At 35.1% G+C, this 22,061-nt stretch overlaps 1 protein-coding gene across 13 annotated transcripts in view; it reads left to right on the plus strand.

Moving 5' to 3' along the window:
- The window catches only part of MYO6 (myosin VI), a 152,054-nt gene extending 130,314 nt beyond the window's left edge, over positions 1-21,740 (plus strand). The window contains exons 26-36 of one of the 13 annotated variants that reach the window (XM_030315862.2): positions 1,574-1,782; positions 2,439-2,517; positions 3,627-3,787; positions 6,100-6,126; positions 6,532-6,561; positions 8,713-8,751; positions 12,799-12,902; positions 13,827-13,958; positions 16,305-16,331; positions 18,877-19,101; positions 19,617-21,740. In XM_030315862.2, the coding sequence (XP_030171722.1) occupies positions 1,574-1,782; positions 2,439-2,517; positions 3,627-3,787; positions 6,100-6,126; positions 6,532-6,561; positions 8,713-8,751; positions 12,799-12,902; positions 13,827-13,958; positions 16,305-16,331; positions 18,877-19,101; positions 19,617-19,816 (1,233 nt within the window). In that variant the 3' untranslated portion in view covers positions 19,817-21,740. The remainder of the gene's footprint in view (positions 1-1,573; positions 1,783-2,438; positions 2,518-3,626; positions 3,788-6,099; positions 6,127-6,531; positions 6,562-8,712; positions 8,752-12,798; positions 12,903-13,826; positions 13,959-16,304; positions 16,332-18,876; positions 19,102-19,616) is intronic. The other 12 variants (XM_030315864.2, XM_030315863.2, XM_030315865.2 and 9 more) reach the window with 12 other exon arrangements.
- Positions 21,741-22,061: the final 321 nt, after the last annotated feature.

A 22,061-nucleotide genomic window follows, 5' to 3' on the forward strand; every position in this document is an offset into this window, starting at 1 on the left:
TAGTACATCTGTTTCTTCAAGCCTATTCTGTTATATTTTAGGGTCTTAATGTTTTTCTTATCCATAAGTCAGTGTATTGATGCAGGCTATAATATCTTAAAGCAAGCACATATTTTCTGCAGATATTTTAAGTAGACAGTGGCAAATCTTGGAGGGAGAATGGAGAAAGGAGCTCAAGAGAAGAATGAAAATGCTTTGGATAAACTTAACTGATTTTACAAATCTGTCAGTAGCCGTTTCTCTGTATGTGGTTTTATCTCAATGAACATCAACCCAGCTGCAATTTTTGGAAGTTCACTTAGGAAAATCATCCAACAATTTTGGGTGTATTTAATAATTTCTTAAATATTCCCTTGGTACAATTCCCTTTACTTATTAAAGAATAGTAAACAAATCAAAACCACACTGAGATACCACCTCACGCTGGTCAGAGCGGCTAAAATGCACAACTCAGGAGTCGATAGATGCTGGAGAGGATGTGGAGAAATGGGAACCCTCTTGTACTGTTGGTGGGAATGCAAACTGGTGCAGCCGCTCTGGAAAACAGTGTGGAGGTTCCTCAAAAAATTAAAAATAGATCTACCCTATGACCCAGAAATAGCACTGCTAGGAATTTACCCAGGGGATACAGGAGTGCTGATGCATAGGGGCACTTGTACCCCAATGTTGATAGCAGCACTTTCAACAATAGCCAAATTATGGAAAGAGCCTAAATGTCCATCAACTGATGAATGGATAAAGAAGATGTGGTTTATATATACAATGGAATACTACTTGGTAATGAGAAAGAATGAAATATGGCCTTTTGTAGCAACGTGGATGGAACTGGAGGGTATTATACTAAGTGAAATAAGTCAGGCAGAGAAAGACAGATGCCATATGTTTTCACTTATATGTGGATCCTGAGAAACTTAACAGAAGACCATGGGGAAGGGGAAGGGGAAAAAGAAAGTTACAGAGAGGGAGGGAGGCAAAGCATAAGAGATTCTTCAATACTGAGAACAAACAGGGCTGATGGGAGGTGGGAGGGAGGGGAAAGTGGGTGATGCGCATTGAGGAGGGCACCTGTTGGGATGAGCACTGGTTGTTGTATGGAAACCAATTTGACAATAAATTATACTTAATAGAAAAAAAATAAAAGACATCTATTGAAAAAGAAGAGTAAACAAAAGCAAAATTAACAAATCATTCCTTAAAACATAATTTTCAACTATAGTAATGTTACTTTGTCTACAGTACACCCTTAGATATTTTATTACTTGATTAATAGGAAATAGACTCAAGTATTTGTCTGCAGAGATAACTTAAAATATTTTTGAACATTAGTGTACCAGTAGTATAACAAAGAGAATGGCCTTACTGCTTACCAACTTTTCCAGTGTTTGCTGTATTTGTGTGTATATATATATAATTTTTTTTCTTGTGTTAAAAGCATGTAATATTAACCAATCCATTTTTAACATAACCATCATAACCATTTTTAAATGTGTAATTCAGTAGCATTCAGTATATTCACATTGTGCAATAGAAGAGCTAATTTTTTTAAGTACGTGTTTATTATTTTGTTCTTAAGTCCACTATGATGACAAGGGAACAAATACAGAGAGAATATGATGCACTAGTTAAAAGCTCAGAGGAACTCCTCAGCGCATTACAGAAAAAAAAACAGCAGGAAGAGGAAGCAGAACGGCTGAGGCGTATTCAAGAAGAAATGGAAAAAGAAAGAAAAAGACGTGAGGAAGATGAACAACGTCGAAGAAAGGAAGAGGAGGAAAGGCGGATGTAAGGAATTTATATTACTGTTTTGAATTGGAAGCTAACAGAATAGTAAATTTTTGGTGTTAATATTGGTTAATGAATATTCTTACTTTAAAACATTATGTTCTTATTTTAAAACTAATTTTAGAATAAGTTTTAAAATAGAAAACACAAGTTCATTTTACAATAATAACATAAAATAATTTTAATTATAATCTGAGTTTTGGTTAGACTCTTACACCTGAGGATTTCTTAACTTCTTTTTAGAGCTAGGATTGTTGTTATTTTATAAACAATAAAAAAGCACTTCTACTTTTCTGCAGTTTTAAAACTGATAACTTTTTGGAAGGTTGCCACCATAGGGCAGACAGAAGAAGTGTTAAGAGTTGTTTAGTTGGAGAAGCAGGAGAGGGAGACGTGTTATCAGGACGTTGTAACTAGGGTTTATAACAAAGTTAATATACAGATTTAAAGGTTATAGAATATAATTGTATTTTTTTGTTTATTTCAGAAAAATTACTGTCAGTAGAGTTAGATTTTATTATTTTCAAAGCTAATAATGCATAAGGCCAAGAGGTTAATTTGAGTTCTTATTTTGTAACCTTTGTTTATTAATAGTTAAATTGCCTTCTGATGGATTTCTTCAACAAATTTTTGAGGAGTTTTCTATTTTTTCATAGGAAACTTGAGATGGAAGCAAAGAGAAAACAAGAAGAAGAAGAGAGAAAGAAAAGGGAAGATGATGAAAAACGTATTCAGGTATGTATTTATTAGATAATCAGACTGAATTTCTATCAAAAGAGAATCTACAAAATTATAAAACAAAAGAAGTTGAAAACAAAACCTTGATTTGCTAGATAAGCTGTCATTGGTTTACCCCAGAGACAGAAGGCATTTTCTGAAGTGGTTATGGGAAGGAACTTTGGAACTAGGGAAGTGAGTTCAAATCCAGACTCTGTCGTTGACAGATACGGTGACATTGAACACATCACCATGAGTGACTATGGGCTATAGTTTTTTCTTTGTGGAATAGGGATAAATGATAGTTGTGAGCATTAAATGAGTTGACACATGTTAAAGAATTTTTTTTTTTAAGTTTATTTATTTTGAGAGAGAGGGGAGAGAGGGAAAATCCCAAGCAGTCTCTGCGTTCCCAGCACAGAGCCTGATGTAGGCCTTGAATTCACAAACCATGAGATAATGACCTGAGCCAAAATCAACCTACGGAACCACCCAGGTGCCCCTGTTAAAGCACCTAGAACCTAAGTGCGCAGTTCAGTAAATACTAGTTTGTTGTTATTGTTATTACACTTTATATACAATGAATATTCAATACAATGAATACAATACATACAATACAATACAATGAATATTCAATACAATGAATATTCACTTACAACATAATTATAATTTTAAAACTTTGTAGATACTAGTATCAGTAGATTAGGATTAAGATATTCTCTCCACCCCCATTTTTTAAAAGGCCCATGTCTGAGAATGGTTGATCATATATTTGAGTTTCTGTTTGTCTTGGCTTTCATAATTCATCCTGAGCACAACCAGCACTTTAAATTCTTGACATCTGTCGAGGTCTTGGCGTTAATGTGATACCCAGGATTCTCATGTGGTATTTGGGATACTCATGGTGATAGAATGGCAGAACTGTGGTTCGTTTACCTTCTTTTGGATTTGGGAAAGAGAGGAAGCATTAATTGTAACATAGAAGAGAATGGAGCCTTGAGAGACTTCTGGTTAAACAATATGTATCCTGTAGTAAGGAATTGTGTGGAGCAGTTTTAAGTAGTAATGGAAATGGTCAAGTAAACATGTGGAGAGAACTTGGTGAGATAGCTTTCTGCCCTTGGCAGGCTGAAGTGGAGGAGCAGCTGGCCCGACAGCGGGAAGAGGAATCTCAGCAGCAGGCGGTTCTGGAGCAGGAGCGCCGCGACCGGGAGCTGGCCCTGAGGATCGCCCAGAGCGAAGCTGAGCTCATCAGCGACGAGGCCCAGGCTGACCTGGTGCTCCGGAGGTACTGGGCTGCGGGGTGGGGTGTAGCACCCTGCTTTCTTTCCATCTCTGCTGCTTATTTCAGCATGAAGGGACCAGGGCAGTCATATTCTTTAGGTCCTGATCTGTTTTAAGTAAAATCATTTTAAAATTACTTGTATCTACTTTTATACCCAAGCAAATGAGACAGATGATTGCATCAAATTGTTAAACTATTGAAAAATAAAACTGATACTTCAGTTCATGAAACATCTCAACTTTTACTCTGAAATTGTCAAGGAATATTGTATAAAAAGTAAACATCTAATTTCTAGGTACCTGCCATTAAATACTGGCACAGAAATCAGTGAATATATTATAATCCAGTTTAATGTATTTGAGGTTGGGATTTATTATTTTTCTAATACAAATTTTTATTTAATATACACCCTAACATTTACAATGAGGAAAAATTTTACACACACATCATGTTTCTCAATAGATTTCCCTTTCCAAGAAGGAATATTTATGATATTGAAATGTATTGGCTCCCCAGTTTTCCAAATTATCTCTAAGTACTGAATTTTATTGGAGTGTGGAGAAGTATGGATGTTCTTATTAAAAGTTGCAGGAAGGTCTTTTTTCATTAAAAAAAAATTTAGAATGTAGAAACATTCAGTAATTTGATTATTTGCTTATAAAATCAGAGCATAGCTAGTTTGTGGGGTTCCCCTGTATGTAGATATATATGTTGTATAATATTGAGAGGCACATAGATTTATGTAACCGTGCTTTTCAGAATGTCGGAGTACTGTTGATGAAAAATAGTAATTAAAATGCAACCAACCACTAGATGTCGCTATGTCCTTGTGAAAGGAAAAACTTGGTAGGAATGGAGAGGCAGTGATTAGATTTTATTTAGCTAAAACAAAAGGATGGAAAAGAGTATGTTGTCACCTTCGTGCTTTTTCTACTAAGTGATAGTTTTGGGAGAGCTCTGGGGTCTGAACTGTATTTGAAAGTATATTATATTTAAATAAACTGAACGGGCCTGTCACACAAAGTATTATAGTAATTATTAAGCTCTTGGATTTGAGTCCAGTATTTGAGCTCTTTACTAACATTTCACCATAATTAAAATATTTTCCCGGGCTGTGGCTCTTAAAACTGCAGACTCAGCTCAGCTGCTCTTCTCTTCCTTGCACCTGTGTTATGTTGGAATGGCTGAGAGCCTTTGAGTGTAACTGAGTAGTAGCTGGGCCAAGCTCCTATGAACCAAGCTCCTATAGCTGCCCTCTCTGTGTGTGAGGAGGTACTGCAGTTGACCGAGCTGGCTTCATTACAGCTGAAGTTCGTTTCTAATACTCATTATTGCAGTCAGTATTGGTATTCATGGCCAAGCTTTATGTTTAAGCCTTCAAAACATTAAACTATATCCAGTTCCATTCCATATAATATGTATAAGATACTGGCTCATAAGTGGACTCCTTCTCATCTGCAGAAAGGTGCATTTCTTAAGGTGCCTGGGTGGCTCTGTTGGTTAGGCTTCTGACTCTTGATTTTGCCTCAGGTCATGATTTCACTGTGAGTTTGAGCTCCACGTCGGCTTGGGATTCCCAAGCTTCTTCTTGGGATTCTCCCTCTCCTTCTCTTTCTGCCACTCCCCTGCTTGTGCACACATGCTTTCTCTCTCTCTCTCTCTCTCTCTCTCTCAAAAATAATTTAAAAACTCAAAAAAAATTTTTTTAAAAAGGTGCACTTCTTCCAAGGGTGAGTGGTCTCAGAGAAAGAGTGGATCATTCAGGACCTTTAACATAAATGATAAGTTACCTGTGGTTTATGTTAAGCAGAATTAGCTATGTAATGGGACCACTACTAAGTAATTGGGACATATTCAAGCAGTTATGACTTGAATGGCAAAAGAGTTAGTTTTAGTTTTCCTGTGAGACAGTTTCTGGGTTGGTGTCCCCTCCTCTGGAATGCCCCTTTAAGCTCTTTTCCAGGAAAGCTTTTCCTGACCCTCATGTCCTCATGAGCTCCTTCCCTTCAGAACCTCCTGGTTATTTTATACTCTGTACTACAAGCATTAGCACTTCATTATGGATGATGTCCTATACATATTTTCCATGTTTGATAATTTCATTGTACTCCATGGGCTACAAGTAAATGTTTTTGAATGTTTATTTCACCTTTGTTAGCACTGAATTATTTCTGACAAATTTACAAGTAAGAATTCTTCAAGTAATACTGTTCTTCATATATAGTATGAATATGTCATTCTTGGGTTCTGTGGTGCATTAAAAATATATGCAAATGGATTCTGTTGCATTAAACAATTCCAAGTTACTTTTCCAGGTTGGATTCCTATCCAGTAACTTCTAAGTAAGAATTGTTTTCTACATAATATGTTGTAAAATATGATCTTAATCAATTAATCACACATATGATCCTTGATGCAAAGTGATGATTTCACATTACCTAAAATTATGAAATAATATTCACATTCTGTAAAAAAACAAGCACACTTCACACTCTATGAATTTTCTAATCTAGATGTAATATATTTGCTCTTTAATTTTCATTGAATGCCTTTAATATGCTTTTCTCATAATTTTTAATGAAAATTTTAAACATTAAAATTTTGAGTGATCTCAGATTAAATAAAGGTAACAGGTTTTTGCTTTTTTTTTTTAATCAGTAAAGTCATTGAAACAAATTTGGCACAATCTAGATTTTCACAATTTGGAATTGGTTTTGACATTAACTAAAATACATTATTTTTCACAGAAGCAGTGGAGCAAGACCCAAAATGACACCGTATGTCATTTCTCTTTTCAAAATTTGATTTAGTCATACAACCTTTTTTTTTTTTTTTTTTTTTTTAACAAGTTGTGGTTACTTTTTAGGAGAAATAGTTTCCTCATCGGAGTAAATTTTTGTTATTTTTTGCTTATATTTTATATATACTATATATATTTTAATATGAACATGCTTGCTCACAACTGGGACAATCAAATACTCCAGATATTTTTATTCATACATAGCATCACCATAAATGCGACAGCTACAAATGCAAATTGATAAAGGAATGTTCTGTCGGTGCCATAAAATTTTGAACAGGACTTTGTAAAGTTCTGAACAGAGTTGAGTTGTCTCCTTTCCATACAGTAGTTGCATTTCTGGAAAAATTCTGTGAATATTAAAACCATGGGAAAAAAAAACCCTGTATGTTTGTGTATATGTGAGTTTCACCTCTGTCCGGTGGACATGCCAATGTCACATGGGACACTGGGCAGTTGTTCCTTGTGCTGGACATTTGGCACCCCTGGCCCTTCACCTCCTCAGATGCCAGCAGTATACTTTCACCACAGCATTGATACCACAGGGCACCAAAAATTTTGAAAACATCTCTGGGTGCTATTTCCCTCCATTAGGACAACAGCTTTATAGTTACCGTTTGAGCTGGAATTAAATAAGCCCCGCAACCAGTGTGTAAGGTGACTGTTTGCATATAGTTTGGGAAAATTAGAAGGAAAAAAGCACCTGGGTGCAGGAACCATTGCTGTCTAGTCTCTTTGGTGCAACTCCTAGAGCAGTAATATAGGGTCAGGTGAGATGCTGAATCAGTAGAGATTGCCATCCAGGGTAGTGTTGGGGCATATGGAGAAATCTGTATATCATCAACAGGCCACATGGTAACGAGCTTAGAAAGACCATGAATTCCCTTAAAAAACCTGCTGTGGCAAAAGAAATGGAGGAAAGTTTAGGAGAAAGAGATGGTAGAAACAGAGATGCTCTTGGATGCTAAGATAGAAACCTTGAGGTAGGGTGATAATAGAATTAAAAATATTTATTAAAATCTTGCTGAGTTTGAAAGTTAGAAAATTCTGACTAGCCTGAATGGAGATTGATAAGTGAATTGCTCAATATATAATTTAATACATATTTCTGTTTATTACTTTGTATTTATTATCCTTGATCATCAGTTTTGAAAGATTACTTTTTCTCTGACTGTGCTTGCTTGGATAGTCCTCCTGTCAGCCCCTAATGTTCATTACAAAGAAAGAATTACAAAGGTCCTTTACTCCTTTAAATCAGGGTCAGAGCTCCTGATAGGCATCCAGGAAACTGCACCCTGATGCAAACATAACCATTTTCTTTTCTTATGATTTTTGTTGATGTGTAAGATTTTGAGGCTGCCAGAGTCTGATGAATAGAATTAGCCATGAGAAAATGATTATGAAGGAAGAAAGAAAAACAAATAGGAAAATAAAATAATGAAATTAATGAATTGTTGATGAACACAATGAAACATCTATCCCATTTCACAGAATTAAACAAATATTGAGAAAAGTTATACTTCCCTGAGGAATAAAAGAAAAATAAGTTTTGCCTTCAGGAAATGTTTATCCTTGGAAAGTCAGAATACTTCTGGTGTTTAATTTAACAAGCACTTGGTGCATTTGAATTCTTTTATTTTTTTAAAGCTTGCTTTGATTTAGAATTTTAGAGTTTAGAATATATCAAAGTTTAAACTCTGACACCATAAAATAGATCAGCTTCGTTTACCACTGTTATGCCTTGTCTAATTAATATTTACTAAGCAACCCCAGTGTAAAAACCCTTGTGTAGAATCTATATCCTGCCAAGTTTCTTGTGTGCATTTAGAACATGCTAATTACATTCCATACATAAAGCCTGGCTCTCATGAGATTTTATCTGAAAGTTCCTACTGCAAAAATGGAGTTCAGACAACTTTAACTGTATTTAAACAAAAATTTTGCTGTATTTTATGGTTATATGCCATCTTGAAAAGTATATTATAGACTTTTACAAAGTAAAATGATAGTGAATGGTTAAATCAATAATCCTGTTAAAACATACATTTTAAATTATACTTTTAGATCTTTTAGGTAATTTATATAGTTGTCTTTATAAAACTATGTTGTATTGTCATTTTTCTTATAGGGAACAGATGGCGAAAGAAATGTCAGAATATCTGAATAGGTTAGTGCAGTGGAATTTGGGGGAAATGAGTGTCACCTCAAAGTCACATTTTTAAATCACTCTTCATTATTTGGACCGGAACCTGTTACATGAATAGTCTGTTCTTCCTTGCAAATTTTCTGTACAAGAAATGTCACTTCACCCTGATGCCACCCTAACAGAAAAAGCTAAAAACCAGGGTTCTTCTAAATCGGTGATACTCAGTGGGGAAACGGTTGCCATTTTGGATGGGACTGTTCCTTGTTGGTAGTACTGCCCAGTTTGTCACTGGCCCTCACCACTTCAGTCTCGGTAGAGGAACCTTTCCTCTCAAACGGAATGAAAGTTTTGAAACTCTCCATGGAGGTGGTGCTGCCCCACAGCCCCTGTCCCTTCCCTGGTGGGAATCTCTGTGCCTCCTTGAAGGGAAAGTAGAGAAAGAGTGTGAGAGTCTTTTCACCATAGCACATGGTTTAAAAACCACTGATGTAAAAATTGAGCCACCAGAGAATATGACTTCCCAGCAGGATCTGGTCCTTTATAAGAGGATATAAACAGGTAACGTTTTAACTGTCAGTTTTGAAGTTACAGAGTTAATTGAAAGTGTTAAAATTAATATATTTTTAAAAATCGGAAGTCAGTTTTGCTACTACTCTAGCATATCATTTTTATGATTGTCTTTGTAACAAACCTAAATAAGCAGTAAACTCCACCTTTACTTTACTATTTTAGTAATTCCAGAGATGGGGGAAAGCATTTAAATGCATTTCGTTCATGTACTTGGGATGCTGAATATGTTTTTTAGCAGATGTATTTTTGTTTGACATAATATGAACGAAAAGGTAGTAATATTAAACCATATTTTAAGCAATAATAATTTGAATTCAGTGTTATTTTTTTAAGTATCAAAATATGCCTTATGTATATTGACACCTCATGGGTATTCTGACAATCTATAAAACTACATTATGTAAATTCACTCTTTTTCAAAAGAAATTAACAAAAACCCATAATAATTTTCAGCTGCTCTCCTCGAAAAGACTCTTAGAAGACCTAGGAAGAAAAGAGAATTTTTTTTTGTTAGTTTACTGAATGGTGGCTTAGAGATATAGAAGAGTAAAAAGAATATTTGAACAATGTTAAAGCTTAATTTATTGCTGAGGGTAATAGAGAGACCTTGCTGACACGCAGCTGGCTCTTTTTGAGCAAAGCAATTAAGAAGAAAAAACTGCATGGAAAATTGCCAGTCACACAGCTTATGAAAAGGATAGATTCTGCAATAAATGTAAAACAGGTTTGAACCGTAAAAATGAGAGAACTGGCCACATATTCTTCTTTAGCCAGGCTTATATGTTACTAACAATCATCATGTCTAACAGTTATTAAGTACATAGAGTGAAGTGTGCTATTTTTTATTCTCTACAATGAAAGAATAAAGAGGCCATTTAAAGAGGCAAAAGTGCCTTATTTATTTCATTGTTAAGCTTAATATTAAAGGAATAATTTACTTTATTTCAGGAAGAAGTATATATATTTTCAAATATCATTTCTCATTAAGTGGTAGTGTCTTGACTGCCAAGATTGCAGTTATCTTTCAGAATGTAAAATAATGAGAAAATATGACCTCATTTTCAGGTATCCTACCTTGATCATCCCTCTTTAAGAGGAGATATTTTCCTCTTATGTGGAAAGAGGAAATGATAAAGGTGAAATTTCTGTGTGATACCTGAGAAGCAATATTTTAGTTCTTTAAAATTTAGTTCTTTTCATATTTGTGCCATCTTTTTTTTTTTATGTCTTGAAATGTGATGTGTTTAAATTCTTCCTTTGTTACATTGATCTTACTTATAGCTTATTCTAAGTGTCTGCTGTGTGACAGGTGTCATATTTTGCTGAAAAGTAATGTTTATTGTTAACAGAAAAGAAGTTTCCAAGTTTTCTGAATAGTTATTTCAAGTTATGTATATAGAAACAAGTTGTAAGCCCTGAGTAGCACTGCTATGAAAAAGTTGAATTTATCCCATTTTATTTTTTAATTTATTTTATCTTTATATATATATATATTTTCTTTCTTTTCCTCTTTCTTTTTCTTTCTTTCTTTCTTTTCTTTTCTTTTCTTTCTTTCTTTCTTTCTTTCTCTCTCTCTCTCTCTCTCTTTCTCTTCTCTCTCTCTCTTTCTCTCTCTTCCTTCCTTCCTCCCTCCCTCTTACCAATGTTCCTACTATATTTGTGCCCTTTGAAATCTCTGTTATGCCTCATGAATTAAAACAAAATCTCTTCCTTTAATTAATTTTTTTTTTTAATTTACACAGGTCTATGTCAGCAGGTCCTAGCGTGAAGGGTTGGCCTAAGTGGGTGCTCATTAATGTTTGTAGAAGGAATAAAGCAAATAAAAGAAGGTAGAGTCAGGACTAAGACTAGGACTTTTAGAGTCAGAGCAATCTGGGTTTCAATCCCAGGTGCTACCATTTACTAGCAGTGTGGGGACATTGGGCATAGTCTTTATCTCACTGCTCTCAGTCTTGGCTACTGATTTTTCTTTTTCTTCATCATGGTAAGTGTACTCTTTAATCCCCATCCCTTATTTCATCCAACCCCCACCCCACCACTCGGTTAACCATCAGTTCTGTGTAGTTAAAAGTCTGTTTCTTGGTTTGCCTCTTTTTCCACTTTGCTCATTTGTATCTTCAGTTCCAAATATGAGTGAGATCATATGGTATTTGTCTTTCTCTGACTTATTTCACTTAGCATTATACTCTCTAGATCCAACCATATTGTTGCAAATGCCAAGATTTCATTCTTTTTTATGGCTGAATAATTTTCCAGAGTGTGTGTGTGTGTGTCTGTGTGTGTGTGTGTGTGTGTGTGTGTGTACGTACCATATCTTCTTTGTCCATTCATATATCGATGGATACTTGGGCTGCCTCCATAATTTACTAGTTGTCATATTACTTGCTGAATATGAGGGTGTGGTTTTATCTTCTTAGAGAACTTTTTTTTTTATTTTTTTTAATGTTTATTTATTTTTGAGACAGAGACAGAGCATGAACGGGGGAGGGGCAGAGAGAGAGAGACACAGAATCGGAAGCAGGCCCCAGGCTCTGAGCCATCAGCCCAGAGCCCGATGTGGGGCTCGAACCCATGGACCGTGAGATCATGACCTGAGCCGAAGTCGGACACTTAACCGACTGAGCCACCCAGGCGCCCCTTAGAGAACTTTTCTAAGTGTTCTTTAACACAGGGGTTTCCAGACTCCAAGCAGCTCTTTTAGCCCATCTTTCACAACTAATGGCAGTGGGTTGCAGTTTGGCTACTCACGTATGGACCTGCATCAACCACATGCCCAGGGAGGTTCTGAGCCAGTAGCTTTTGTTGGGACTTGGCCGCCTGTAGCTTCTGGTAGTCTGTGGGTGATTGTACTGTGCGCCTTTATGGCTCATAAACCATTAATGTACTTCTAATGATTTTTAGGAAATCAAGAGGATTTTCTTTCTGATTTTGAGGAATATATATATAAATGTAGTTTTTAACATTAAGTGTCCACTTATCCATTAGTTGGAATATTTAAACTGAAGTCTGGGATAGGTCCATGGTACCAGAGTTTTAGAATCAGAAGTTCTGATTGAAAACATAATATAGCTATTAAATGGCACACTGGAAGATTTTAATTTACGTAGGAATCCTGTAGTATACCATTCTTTAAACAAAAAAATTTTTTTTACATTTATTTATTTTTTGAGAGACACAGAGAGACAGAGTACAAGTTGGGGAGGAGCAGAGAGAGAAGAAGGCACAGAATCCAAGCTATCAGCACAGAGCCTGACACGGGGCTCGAACTCACAAACTGTGAGATCATGACCTGAGCCAAAGTTGGATGCTTAACCAACTGAGCCACCCAGGCGCCCCTGTAGTATACCATTCTTAATCTCACCTGTTAAAGATACAAAAATATATGGTTTTTTAGTAGTTATTTCCAGTTCTCAGACTTAGATTCACCTTCTTGCCCCTTTAGTCAACATGTCCTTTGTGCTTCTATTTTAAACATGTAAAAATATATAATAATTACAGAGGTCCTGCTGTACAAGCCACCAAGGCAGCTGCTGGTACCAAGAAATACGATCTCAGTAAATGGAAATATGCAGAACTACGTGATACCATCAATACTTCTTGTGGTAAGTGTATGGAGAAGATGAAAAATTGGGAAGCTCCATGGCTAACAGGTAAAAAAGAAATACTTAGACTGGAGCAAATTTTTTTCTTTTTTGGCATATAAACTAACATAAACCATTCTCTTTGTTATTCTCACCTTGAAATAGTGATCTAGTTTACTCACAAAGAAAGACTTTATGTTAAATTCATTTTGCCTGTCTCTTATATAGGTCTAAGAGGGAAAACAGAGAGAAATTATGATTTGGTCTGTATTAATGACTGACCCTTCTGATGGTATTCATAATACTTAAATACCTATATATCAGAGTCTTGACCTACATATGCAAAGTAAAAAATGGCAATGCAGTGCTTTGTTTTTAAAGCTATTTTTCTTCCAACAAAGCAGTAAAATACTATATCCATATGATTCTACATAATTGTGTTCTTGTTTAAATCACACTGTTTGAGTTTAGGATGCTATGCCTATGAACTCAGGTGCCATAAGCGTACAGAACTTGTTATGTTTTCTCCCTCCTCACTGACTTTGTCTGCATAATTACAAACATAAAAAATCTGTTGCATTTAAATACACCTTGCATTTGAGCACAGTGACTCTGACTTTGGACAAGTGACTTCACCTCTCTGATTCAGGTTCACTCATAAAAGACTTATTTATTTAGCCCAGCGTTCTTACGTAGAACAAATGGTATAGTAATAATGCATAAGAAAAGGCTCTGTAAATGTAAAAGATAATATTACTGTAAAATGCTCATCTTTATCAATAATATGCTTACTTTTGATTTTGTACTATTTAAAAACAAAAAATGTGTTTTATTATATGTGTAAATATATATAAGTTTATGCCACAGAATAATTATGTTAGACAACTAGATTAGGATGCTAATTCCTTTTTTGGTGGGGGGGTGCTTTTTCTATATAATCCATAGATATTGAGCTCCTGGCAGCTTGCAGAGAAGAATTTCACAGAAGACTAAAAGTGTATCATGCTTGGAAATCCAAGAATAAGAAGAGAAACACTGAAACAGAGCAACGTGCTCCAAAGTCTGTTACTGATTATGGTAAAAACAAATCTGTACTTTTAAATGCTCCAGAGTATCTATATATAAATATATGTAACTATACATAAGACATTTGGGTAAAATGTATAATACAGATTTTCTTGTACCGTGCAGCTGTGAATCACTGAGCCTAACACAACCACGGTGGCTTATCTTTCATAGCATTATTTCTATTAATATGTCTTTAAAGTCATATTTATTGAGAAGTATTTGAATTTACTTGTTAAGTAAACTCTGGAGGTAAGAATATTCTTGTCTATTCTGAAGTAGTTGTGCAGTAATGTTGTAAATATGTATTTTTTCACATATATGTATATACACATGCAGAACGATTATATGTGGAAATGCAAAGAGTTTCCATGTTTAATGTCTTTATTTAAAAAGTATCATTCCCAATACTTGACAGTATAGTTTCACAATGCATGACCCAAGTTGGCTTAGAAAATGAACTCTCAGTTAGTTATATTTTGCCTTCCTCACTATCTTCCAAGTAAATAAAAGAAAGCAATGTTTGATTAACGTCAATTAAGTGGTACAATTTTAGTATTTCCAAGTTGTTGCAAAGAATAGATTGAGTAAAGGAAGTAATTGTTAATTAGATGTAAGTGCTAGTGATTGCTTGGTGGGGGCGGGGGGTGGGAGTGGTGGTGGTGGTCATCAGTCAGAATATAATGCTCTGGAAGGGCAAAGAGAGAGAACCCAGAACTAAGAACTGGCAGTTTGAAGGCCTTCTACACAATTATATTCTTGTGACCACCACTCTCTTCTCTAACTTAGAGATTTATCTCTGGGATTTGAATATATCAGGATGATTCCATTACCTGTTTACTGTAACAAGTTTCTAACCACAGTTTCCTTTGTTTTCTAAAAATGTGAATAGGCTATTCCGTTTAGGTATAACCTTTTTAGCTGTCATGTTCTAATTATGGCCTTTAGCTGATAGGTGTTTATTATGTTTTTTTTTCCCCCAAAATGTATACATTTGAATGATTGCACTTCTTAAAACAAGAAAAGTAATGTTGTAATATAGGGCACATATATTTTTAATGAACACACAAATATTTCTTATAGTTTTAAACCAAACTTTGGTACTGTACTCATCCAGCTTTACCCCCAAAGGGGCAAATGATACATGGCTTACCTTGTGTGAACACACCTTACTGAGTATGTTCCTACACTGTTTCCATTCATAATAATACTATTTGGAAGAACAAAAGAGTAGATTAAGAAAATTTCCCAAGAGTCCCATGTAGGTATATGAACAAATTTATGGAATTTTATGTGAACACACACTCCACATGTATGTAGCCTTTGGTTATGGGACATTTTAAGGATAAAATGTAACTTCTGCTCTGAAAGTAGTTATTGTTTTCTTTATTTTTTTCCCATGTAAAATACATTCTGACACAGGAGTACAGTTAAAAGGAGGTGAGGTGTACTATGATACTTCTAACAGCTCAGTTGAGAAAATTCTGCACCTAGGTAGTTTCCTAGAGGGGTAGGTAATAAACCTTTAAAAGGAACTACTCTGTAGTTTAATATTTACAAGGATAAGAATTCCTTAATTTGAGAAAATAAAGTGACAACTTATGATTAACAAAAATATAAGTAGCTGTTACCTAAGAATAATACTTGACAGATCATAGTAAAGTCTTGTAACTGGGAGTAGAGAGAATCAAACCCTCCTCCTATATGCTGTACTGGGTGAGCACATTCTCATCACATTTACTATGGAAAGAGATTTCCAGAAATAATTCTTAGGGCAGTGGCAAATTACCCGGTAATGATTTACAGTATTTAGTTGCTTAAGACAGTGACTTTGGAGAGTAGTTTTATTTCGTAGTTACTAAAATAAAAATTGCATGAGTTTAAGATTGAGGGAATTGAAAGAAATTAGAACATACTGAGTGTGTATGAACATGGCAGTGCTTTTTCTCTAAGGCATATATTTTTTTGATGAATTTAGAAGTTTTTTATTTCTACAAAAATTCTAGTAATGCTTTGAAGGTACTATAATATCTGTTATTGAGTCATCATGTTGGATTTTTGTTTGAATATTACTGTATCCCAAAATTACAAATGAAATACATATATTTTTGAATTTAGATCCTCTTTATATGTTCATCAAGCAGAATTTCCTAAAATATTATCAAAATAGCTTTTTTAAAAAAAAATCAGAAAGGAGCATATACTTGTAGGTAATTATGAGAATATTTGGCTGTGGATAGGATATTTATTTATTAGTCACCTCCTTGATTGATGGGAAGGCTTTATAAATGAGAAGAATGCTCATTTAACAGTTTTGCCACTTTTATGTTTTCTTCAATGTAAAATATTTATTCACAGATTTTGCACCATTTTTGAACAATTCACGTAAGTCAATGGGTTGTAACTTATGAGCTAACTGGAAGATGGGTTAAAAATACTTTATAAAGTACTAACTTCTATTAAACTTTGTTTTGCTACAATTTTAAGTGGAGTTGTACTACATTAATGTTGGTTTGGCCATACTAAGATATTTAATTTGAGATTATGCTTTCATTTGGATCACTCCAAAATACATATGCAGAACAAAATTAATCTGTTGTTTTATGAAATTGTTTCCTTTTAAAAAAATAGCACTTTAAGCTGTGAATATGCACAGTTCTTATTGTAGCAAAACTCAATAAGCAGCTGATATTTTAGAATTAAGACTAACTTTAGGTGCTGGTTTCGAACACTGTTAGGGTATCAACATTTCACTCCAAAGACATCTGAATTTGTGTGATAATCTATACAGGTTTAATAGGATGCCCCCTAAGAGAAGAAGGAGATTATTCCGTGACTTGTATAGTGTCCTGTGATGCATGTTTTTGATAATTTAGAAGCTTTGAGTCATCTTAGCATACAGTAAATTTTTTTTTGCAGTCAGTTGAGCAATAATAATTTGGATATAATGCCATATTTGTTTGCCAACTTGTTGGACCTGATTTTTTTTTAAGTGCTTCTTGTAATTTATAGGGCCACATTTAAAACATTTCATACTTTAAAGGTGACACAATTGGATGTGAAAAAAAGTCGTTTATTAGTTTCAAACTAACAAATGTTTATTTTGACAAAGAGAGAGTGTGGGAGGGGCAGAGAGAGAGACCCAAGCAAGCTCTGTGATGCAGAACCCAGCTTGGGGCTCAATTCCACGAATTGCAGGGTCATGACCTGAGCTGAAATCAAGAGTTGGGTGCTTAACCAACTGAGCCACCCAGGTGCCCCTAGTTTCAGACTTTTAACATCCGTATCTTTGTACTTATTCAGATGAATATTTGTGGAAATTAAGGCTTCCTTAATGCAATGTTCAGTTCTCAACATTAGTTTAAAAAAAAGAAACTATCAAAGACTTTCCCTTGGATTTCTAAATTTTACCCAATATATTAAGGTACAGGAGGCTGTTATTTTAAAAGAAAAAAGGTTAATTTAACAAGTGGCCATCAGTATCCTAGTAAGTTTCCTGTCAGTTCGGTATTCTGTTACTGCTTAGGATGGAGGGAAAGTTTTTTTTTCTTATGCTTTTAAAATTTCTTAATTTGGGGTTAGTATATTTTCTGCAAAGTAGGAAATTTTTTAAAGTTAAAATGGAAACACTAAACTGTAAGTAGTTTGGAGGAACAAAGAGTAAATGAACTCATGTCTACGAACATGCTGCAGGCGGTGTGTCTCTTTAAAGTCACTAACAAAACTGGGCTTTGGTGTCATTCTTTCCTAGGCATGTGCAGCTTTGCTAACTGCTTTTTGCTTTCTCTGGTTTGCACAGAAATAAATTAAGTTGCTATAAAGCCTTTGCTATTGGTGTTAAAAGTAGAATAAGAGTGTTTTCATCCTTTCAGTATTTGGAAATTCTTACAAAAGCCATGTGGCCTTCTTGACTTACATATATTCTATAATTTTTCATTGACATACTTAAGCATTTCAGTGAGGTTCTTAATTGAGCTGCAGTAAACGGTTGGTCTACTTTTAAAGTTGTGAGTAAAAAGCATATTAAACAGACTTTCTGAAATTATGCTGCTGAAACTGCAAAATTATTGCCCAGGGAAGTGTTTGTATTCGTAGATAAAATAAAAACCTAACTGTTTTGTAATGAAAATTGAGGAAGGGGAAAAAATTGATATGAGTGCCGGGTCCAGTACTAGCAGAAAAGCAAGGTTTTTCTTTCTCTTTTTCTTTTTTTTTTTTTTATGACAAAACCAAATATTATATACTTCCCACTTATTTCAGTGGATTTTATCCCAAGAGAAAGAGGATTTCAGGAAAGTTCATGCTTAACTGTTGCAGTTTTTTTGTTGTTGTCATGAAGTTGTCTAGTAGTGGCAGTAGTAAAATATCTGTTCTGGTCAGTTTAAATCCCAAAATCAGTTGGCAAAAGAGCAAACTTTTGTCTTCCACTTTTCTGAGGAAATGGTAATTAGATTGACAGGTATCTATAATTCTTCACGTTTGTGAAATTACCATTCATTTGTTTTATCATGGATAGTCTCATGAAAGTTATTCTGTGGCCTTCAGCTTTGAACTCTTTGGAGGAAAATTGTAAATCCTAGCAAATAATACTGGTTTGCTTTTCTTATTTTAGGTTACTGATACAGACGTTTGTGGGAATCTGCTGGGGCTTGTTTGTTGTTGGTGTTACGGCGGGGGTGAGGGGGAGTGGTGTGTGTGTATATGTGTACTTGCGATGTTAAGCAACATCTTTAGGGAAAGAAAATTCTAAGAGATCACACTCTACGTTTTATTCACTTCTAAGTAATTGATATTTACATGTGTTTTAGATTTACTATTAGGAACCCCTCTTCTTCTCTTACAAAATGTGTGGTGCATTTTAGGAGTAAAGGCTGTTTGCGTTATCCCCTGGGCTGCTGGTGTAACTTCCCTTGCTTGTTCTTTGTAATAGCTCAGCAGAACCCAGCGTCTCAGCTTCCTGCCAGGCAGCAGGAGATCGAAATGAACCGACAGCAGCGCTTCTTCCGCATCCCATTCATCCGCCCTGCCGACCAGTACAAAGACCCGCAGAATAAGAAAAAAGGCTGGTGGTACGCGCACTTTGATGGCCCGTGGATTGCCCGGCAGATGGAACTCCATCCTGACAAGCCGCCCATCCTGCTTGTGGCTGGTGTGTGTGAGTCACGTGGAAAAAGGATTATAAACCCTCTGAAGGAAACAGCCTAATATACAATATTAATAATCCATTAAATTTCAGGACTGAGGGATGGAGTTTTGCAGTTAAATTAGACTTCCAGTTACTTGAGGATTAATTTATGATGTGAAATTGTTTGGATTAATTATGTCCTCGTAGAACACATAGAAACTTGTCTGTGTCCTTAGAGCCTTATCATTGGTATTTAATTATATCAGTTGATTTATAATTGTTTAAAGAAATGTAGCATTTTTATTAAGGTTGATAACGTGTTTGATCAACTGCAGTGTTAGTACTTTCTGAAAGGGTCCTTGGTGGAAGACAAATTTAACTTGTTTCTGGTGAACTTATTAAGGAGATTTCTGTCTTAGAGGAAGAAAACAAAGTTTTAAAAGTTCTCAATTCTGTGAGAATTGGTAACTCTTTCAGGTATAAAGTCTATAATAAGCGCCTCTAAAGAGATACATGCTTAATTCTCTGATGTCTCACCTGCGCAGGGAAGGATGACATGGAGATGTGTGAGCTGAATCTTGAAGAGACAGGCCTGACTCGAAAGCGTGGTGCTGAGATTTTGCCAAGACAGTTTGAAGAAATTTGGGAACGCTGCGGAGGTATCCAGTACCTCCAGAATGCAATTGAGAGCAAACAGGCGAGGCCCACGTATGCGACGGCCATGCTGCAGAACCTGTTAAAGTAGATGGTGCACCTGACCTGACATCTGGGAGCCAGGCTGGGGCACTAAGTAGGGTGTGTGCCCCCCAAGATTTGACCTTTCTGTGACCATGTTAGAACTGCTGATACAAAGTGAACAGATTTTATTAATCATGGCTTTTTGTTAATTTAAGGTAAATTATGGTAGTGAACTTGGGACCTAAAAATTGTTTTCGTGTATCCAACTGTAACTGTTAAACCTCTCCTCCTTCTAATACTGGTTAACACTTGGACAGATTCTGACATTTCTCATTCTTTGCCAACAGACTACCTGAAGTCCATTGTAATTGTTCTCTAGGAAAGGAAATGTTTTAAAAACTCAAAATACTGACTTTGCAAGGATGGCACAGAACCATATAACTGGAATAATGAAACCTTAGGTTAAATTTTCTTGTGAAAATTAAGGCACTTAATCAAGGCACTGATGCTTTGATCTGGAATGCTGTGTACTTTTTTAATTCACTTTTTCAGAAATTGATGGATATTTCCATTGAAAGTGGAAAATTTTTTTTCCTCCTCCTTTGTGGTGTGACTTAGTTTGAGTAAAGCAATTCACCTGAACTTCTAGAATTCTAGAAAAGAGCCTGAATGTATTTGATGTACTCTGCGATAAAGAAGGTACTCACAGATTTATTTTTCTTTTCTATCATGTTTTGTTGCTATGTAAGAATATTTTCTTACAGTCCGTGGACAAATAAAGGAAATTCAGGCCATTTCAGTGCTTAAAAGTTTTGAGATAACTTGTTTCATTTAGAAAAGGAAATAGGTTTTCGGTGGCAATGTGGCTTAACTGGACTGAATTCAAATTATTCTTTCAACTTCATCTCAGTTGCAATTTTTGTATCAGAATCTTGTCCAAGTTGTTTCGTATGATTTAAGCTAGTGTTCTGTTTCAAAATATCTTTGTTTTTGAAAATGTCTAGTGTCTTTTTTGGCCTTGAGATTTTGGTAATTATAGAACTGTTTTGTAAGCTTTGTAATTCAAAAGCCCAGTACTTGGTAATTGCTTATTTCATGTAACTGACGATTTAATTTTTTTCTTTGTGTGTTAGTTTTGATCAAATGTCAGCAGTTTTCAAATTTAATATTTATGACATTATATTAGGAATTTGGAGACAAAAATACATCATGGAGTTATGCTGATATAATGATAGTCGTGTTTGTATTTTAGAATAAAATTAGAAAAATAAAATTATTCTCTGTACTTTTCCCCCTGATTTTTAAAGACCCTAGCCTTTGAAATGATTTCCAGTGATTGTTTTTTCTAGAAAGAGTACCTCAGCCAGGAAGATCTTTCCCAGCTGATTAGATTAATGCTTGTGAGAGCCACACACTTTTTTCTGAATTGTTTCTCTCATAAGATGTGTCTTAGTACAGAAATATTTATTTATTATGATACTGTGCAAATGATTGTCTCCTGTTAAAGAAATTAAATTGTCCTATCTGTGCTATTGGGAATGTGAATAGGATTATCTTTTGAAGGCTGTATTACTGTGGAGATTCACCCACCCTCGGGTCATTTGGCCCCTGTGATTGGTGCAGAAGGTCTGGTTACTGAAAATAAACGACCTGTTCTCTCTCTTCTCATCACTTGCCTTTAATTGGTGTTTTTATTTGTGTAGGATAGTGAATGATGAGCTTAACTAGTAGCAAATAAAGTCCTTGAAGAAAATTTAATAACCAAATTGACTTTTAATGACTTATCCCTTTAGTACTGTTTTCAGAAGGAGTTTTATGTATCTCCTAGATACATTTAAGTACTAGATGGAAAACCCATCAAACAGGTTAAAATTACTGTAATGAGAGAACTTAATGTTTGAAGAATTTGTAAGACACTTATCACAGCAAAGCATTGTTGTAAGTCTTTCATTTTTTATTTTAATAGCTAATAAAATTACAGTTTTAAGCTATTTTGTTGCTAATTATGTCACACAGCTGTCCTAGAACTTATCTATTTAAAGTTGTCTCCTGAGTTAATTTTGGCTACCAGGAGAATTGCCCTAATTCAGATAGATTTACAGTAACCTACATATAATAGATACACAAGTACACACACACACACACACACACACACACACACACACGCCCCTTTGCTGGAAAAATTTGGGAGCCTGTCAGCCTTTAAAAGAAGTAGCAGAAATGGTGTTCTAAAAGATGTGGATATAGCTGCTTTACAGTGTTCACAGTCAAACCCATAAACGTTGTGTGAAAACTATAGGAATCAAAAGTCA

The sequence above is a fragment of the Lynx canadensis genome, chromosome B2, assembly GCF_007474595.2.
Source record: "Lynx canadensis isolate LIC74 chromosome B2, mLynCan4.pri.v2, whole genome shotgun sequence".
Taxonomy (NCBI): domain Eukaryota; kingdom Metazoa; phylum Chordata; class Mammalia; order Carnivora; family Felidae; genus Lynx; species Lynx canadensis.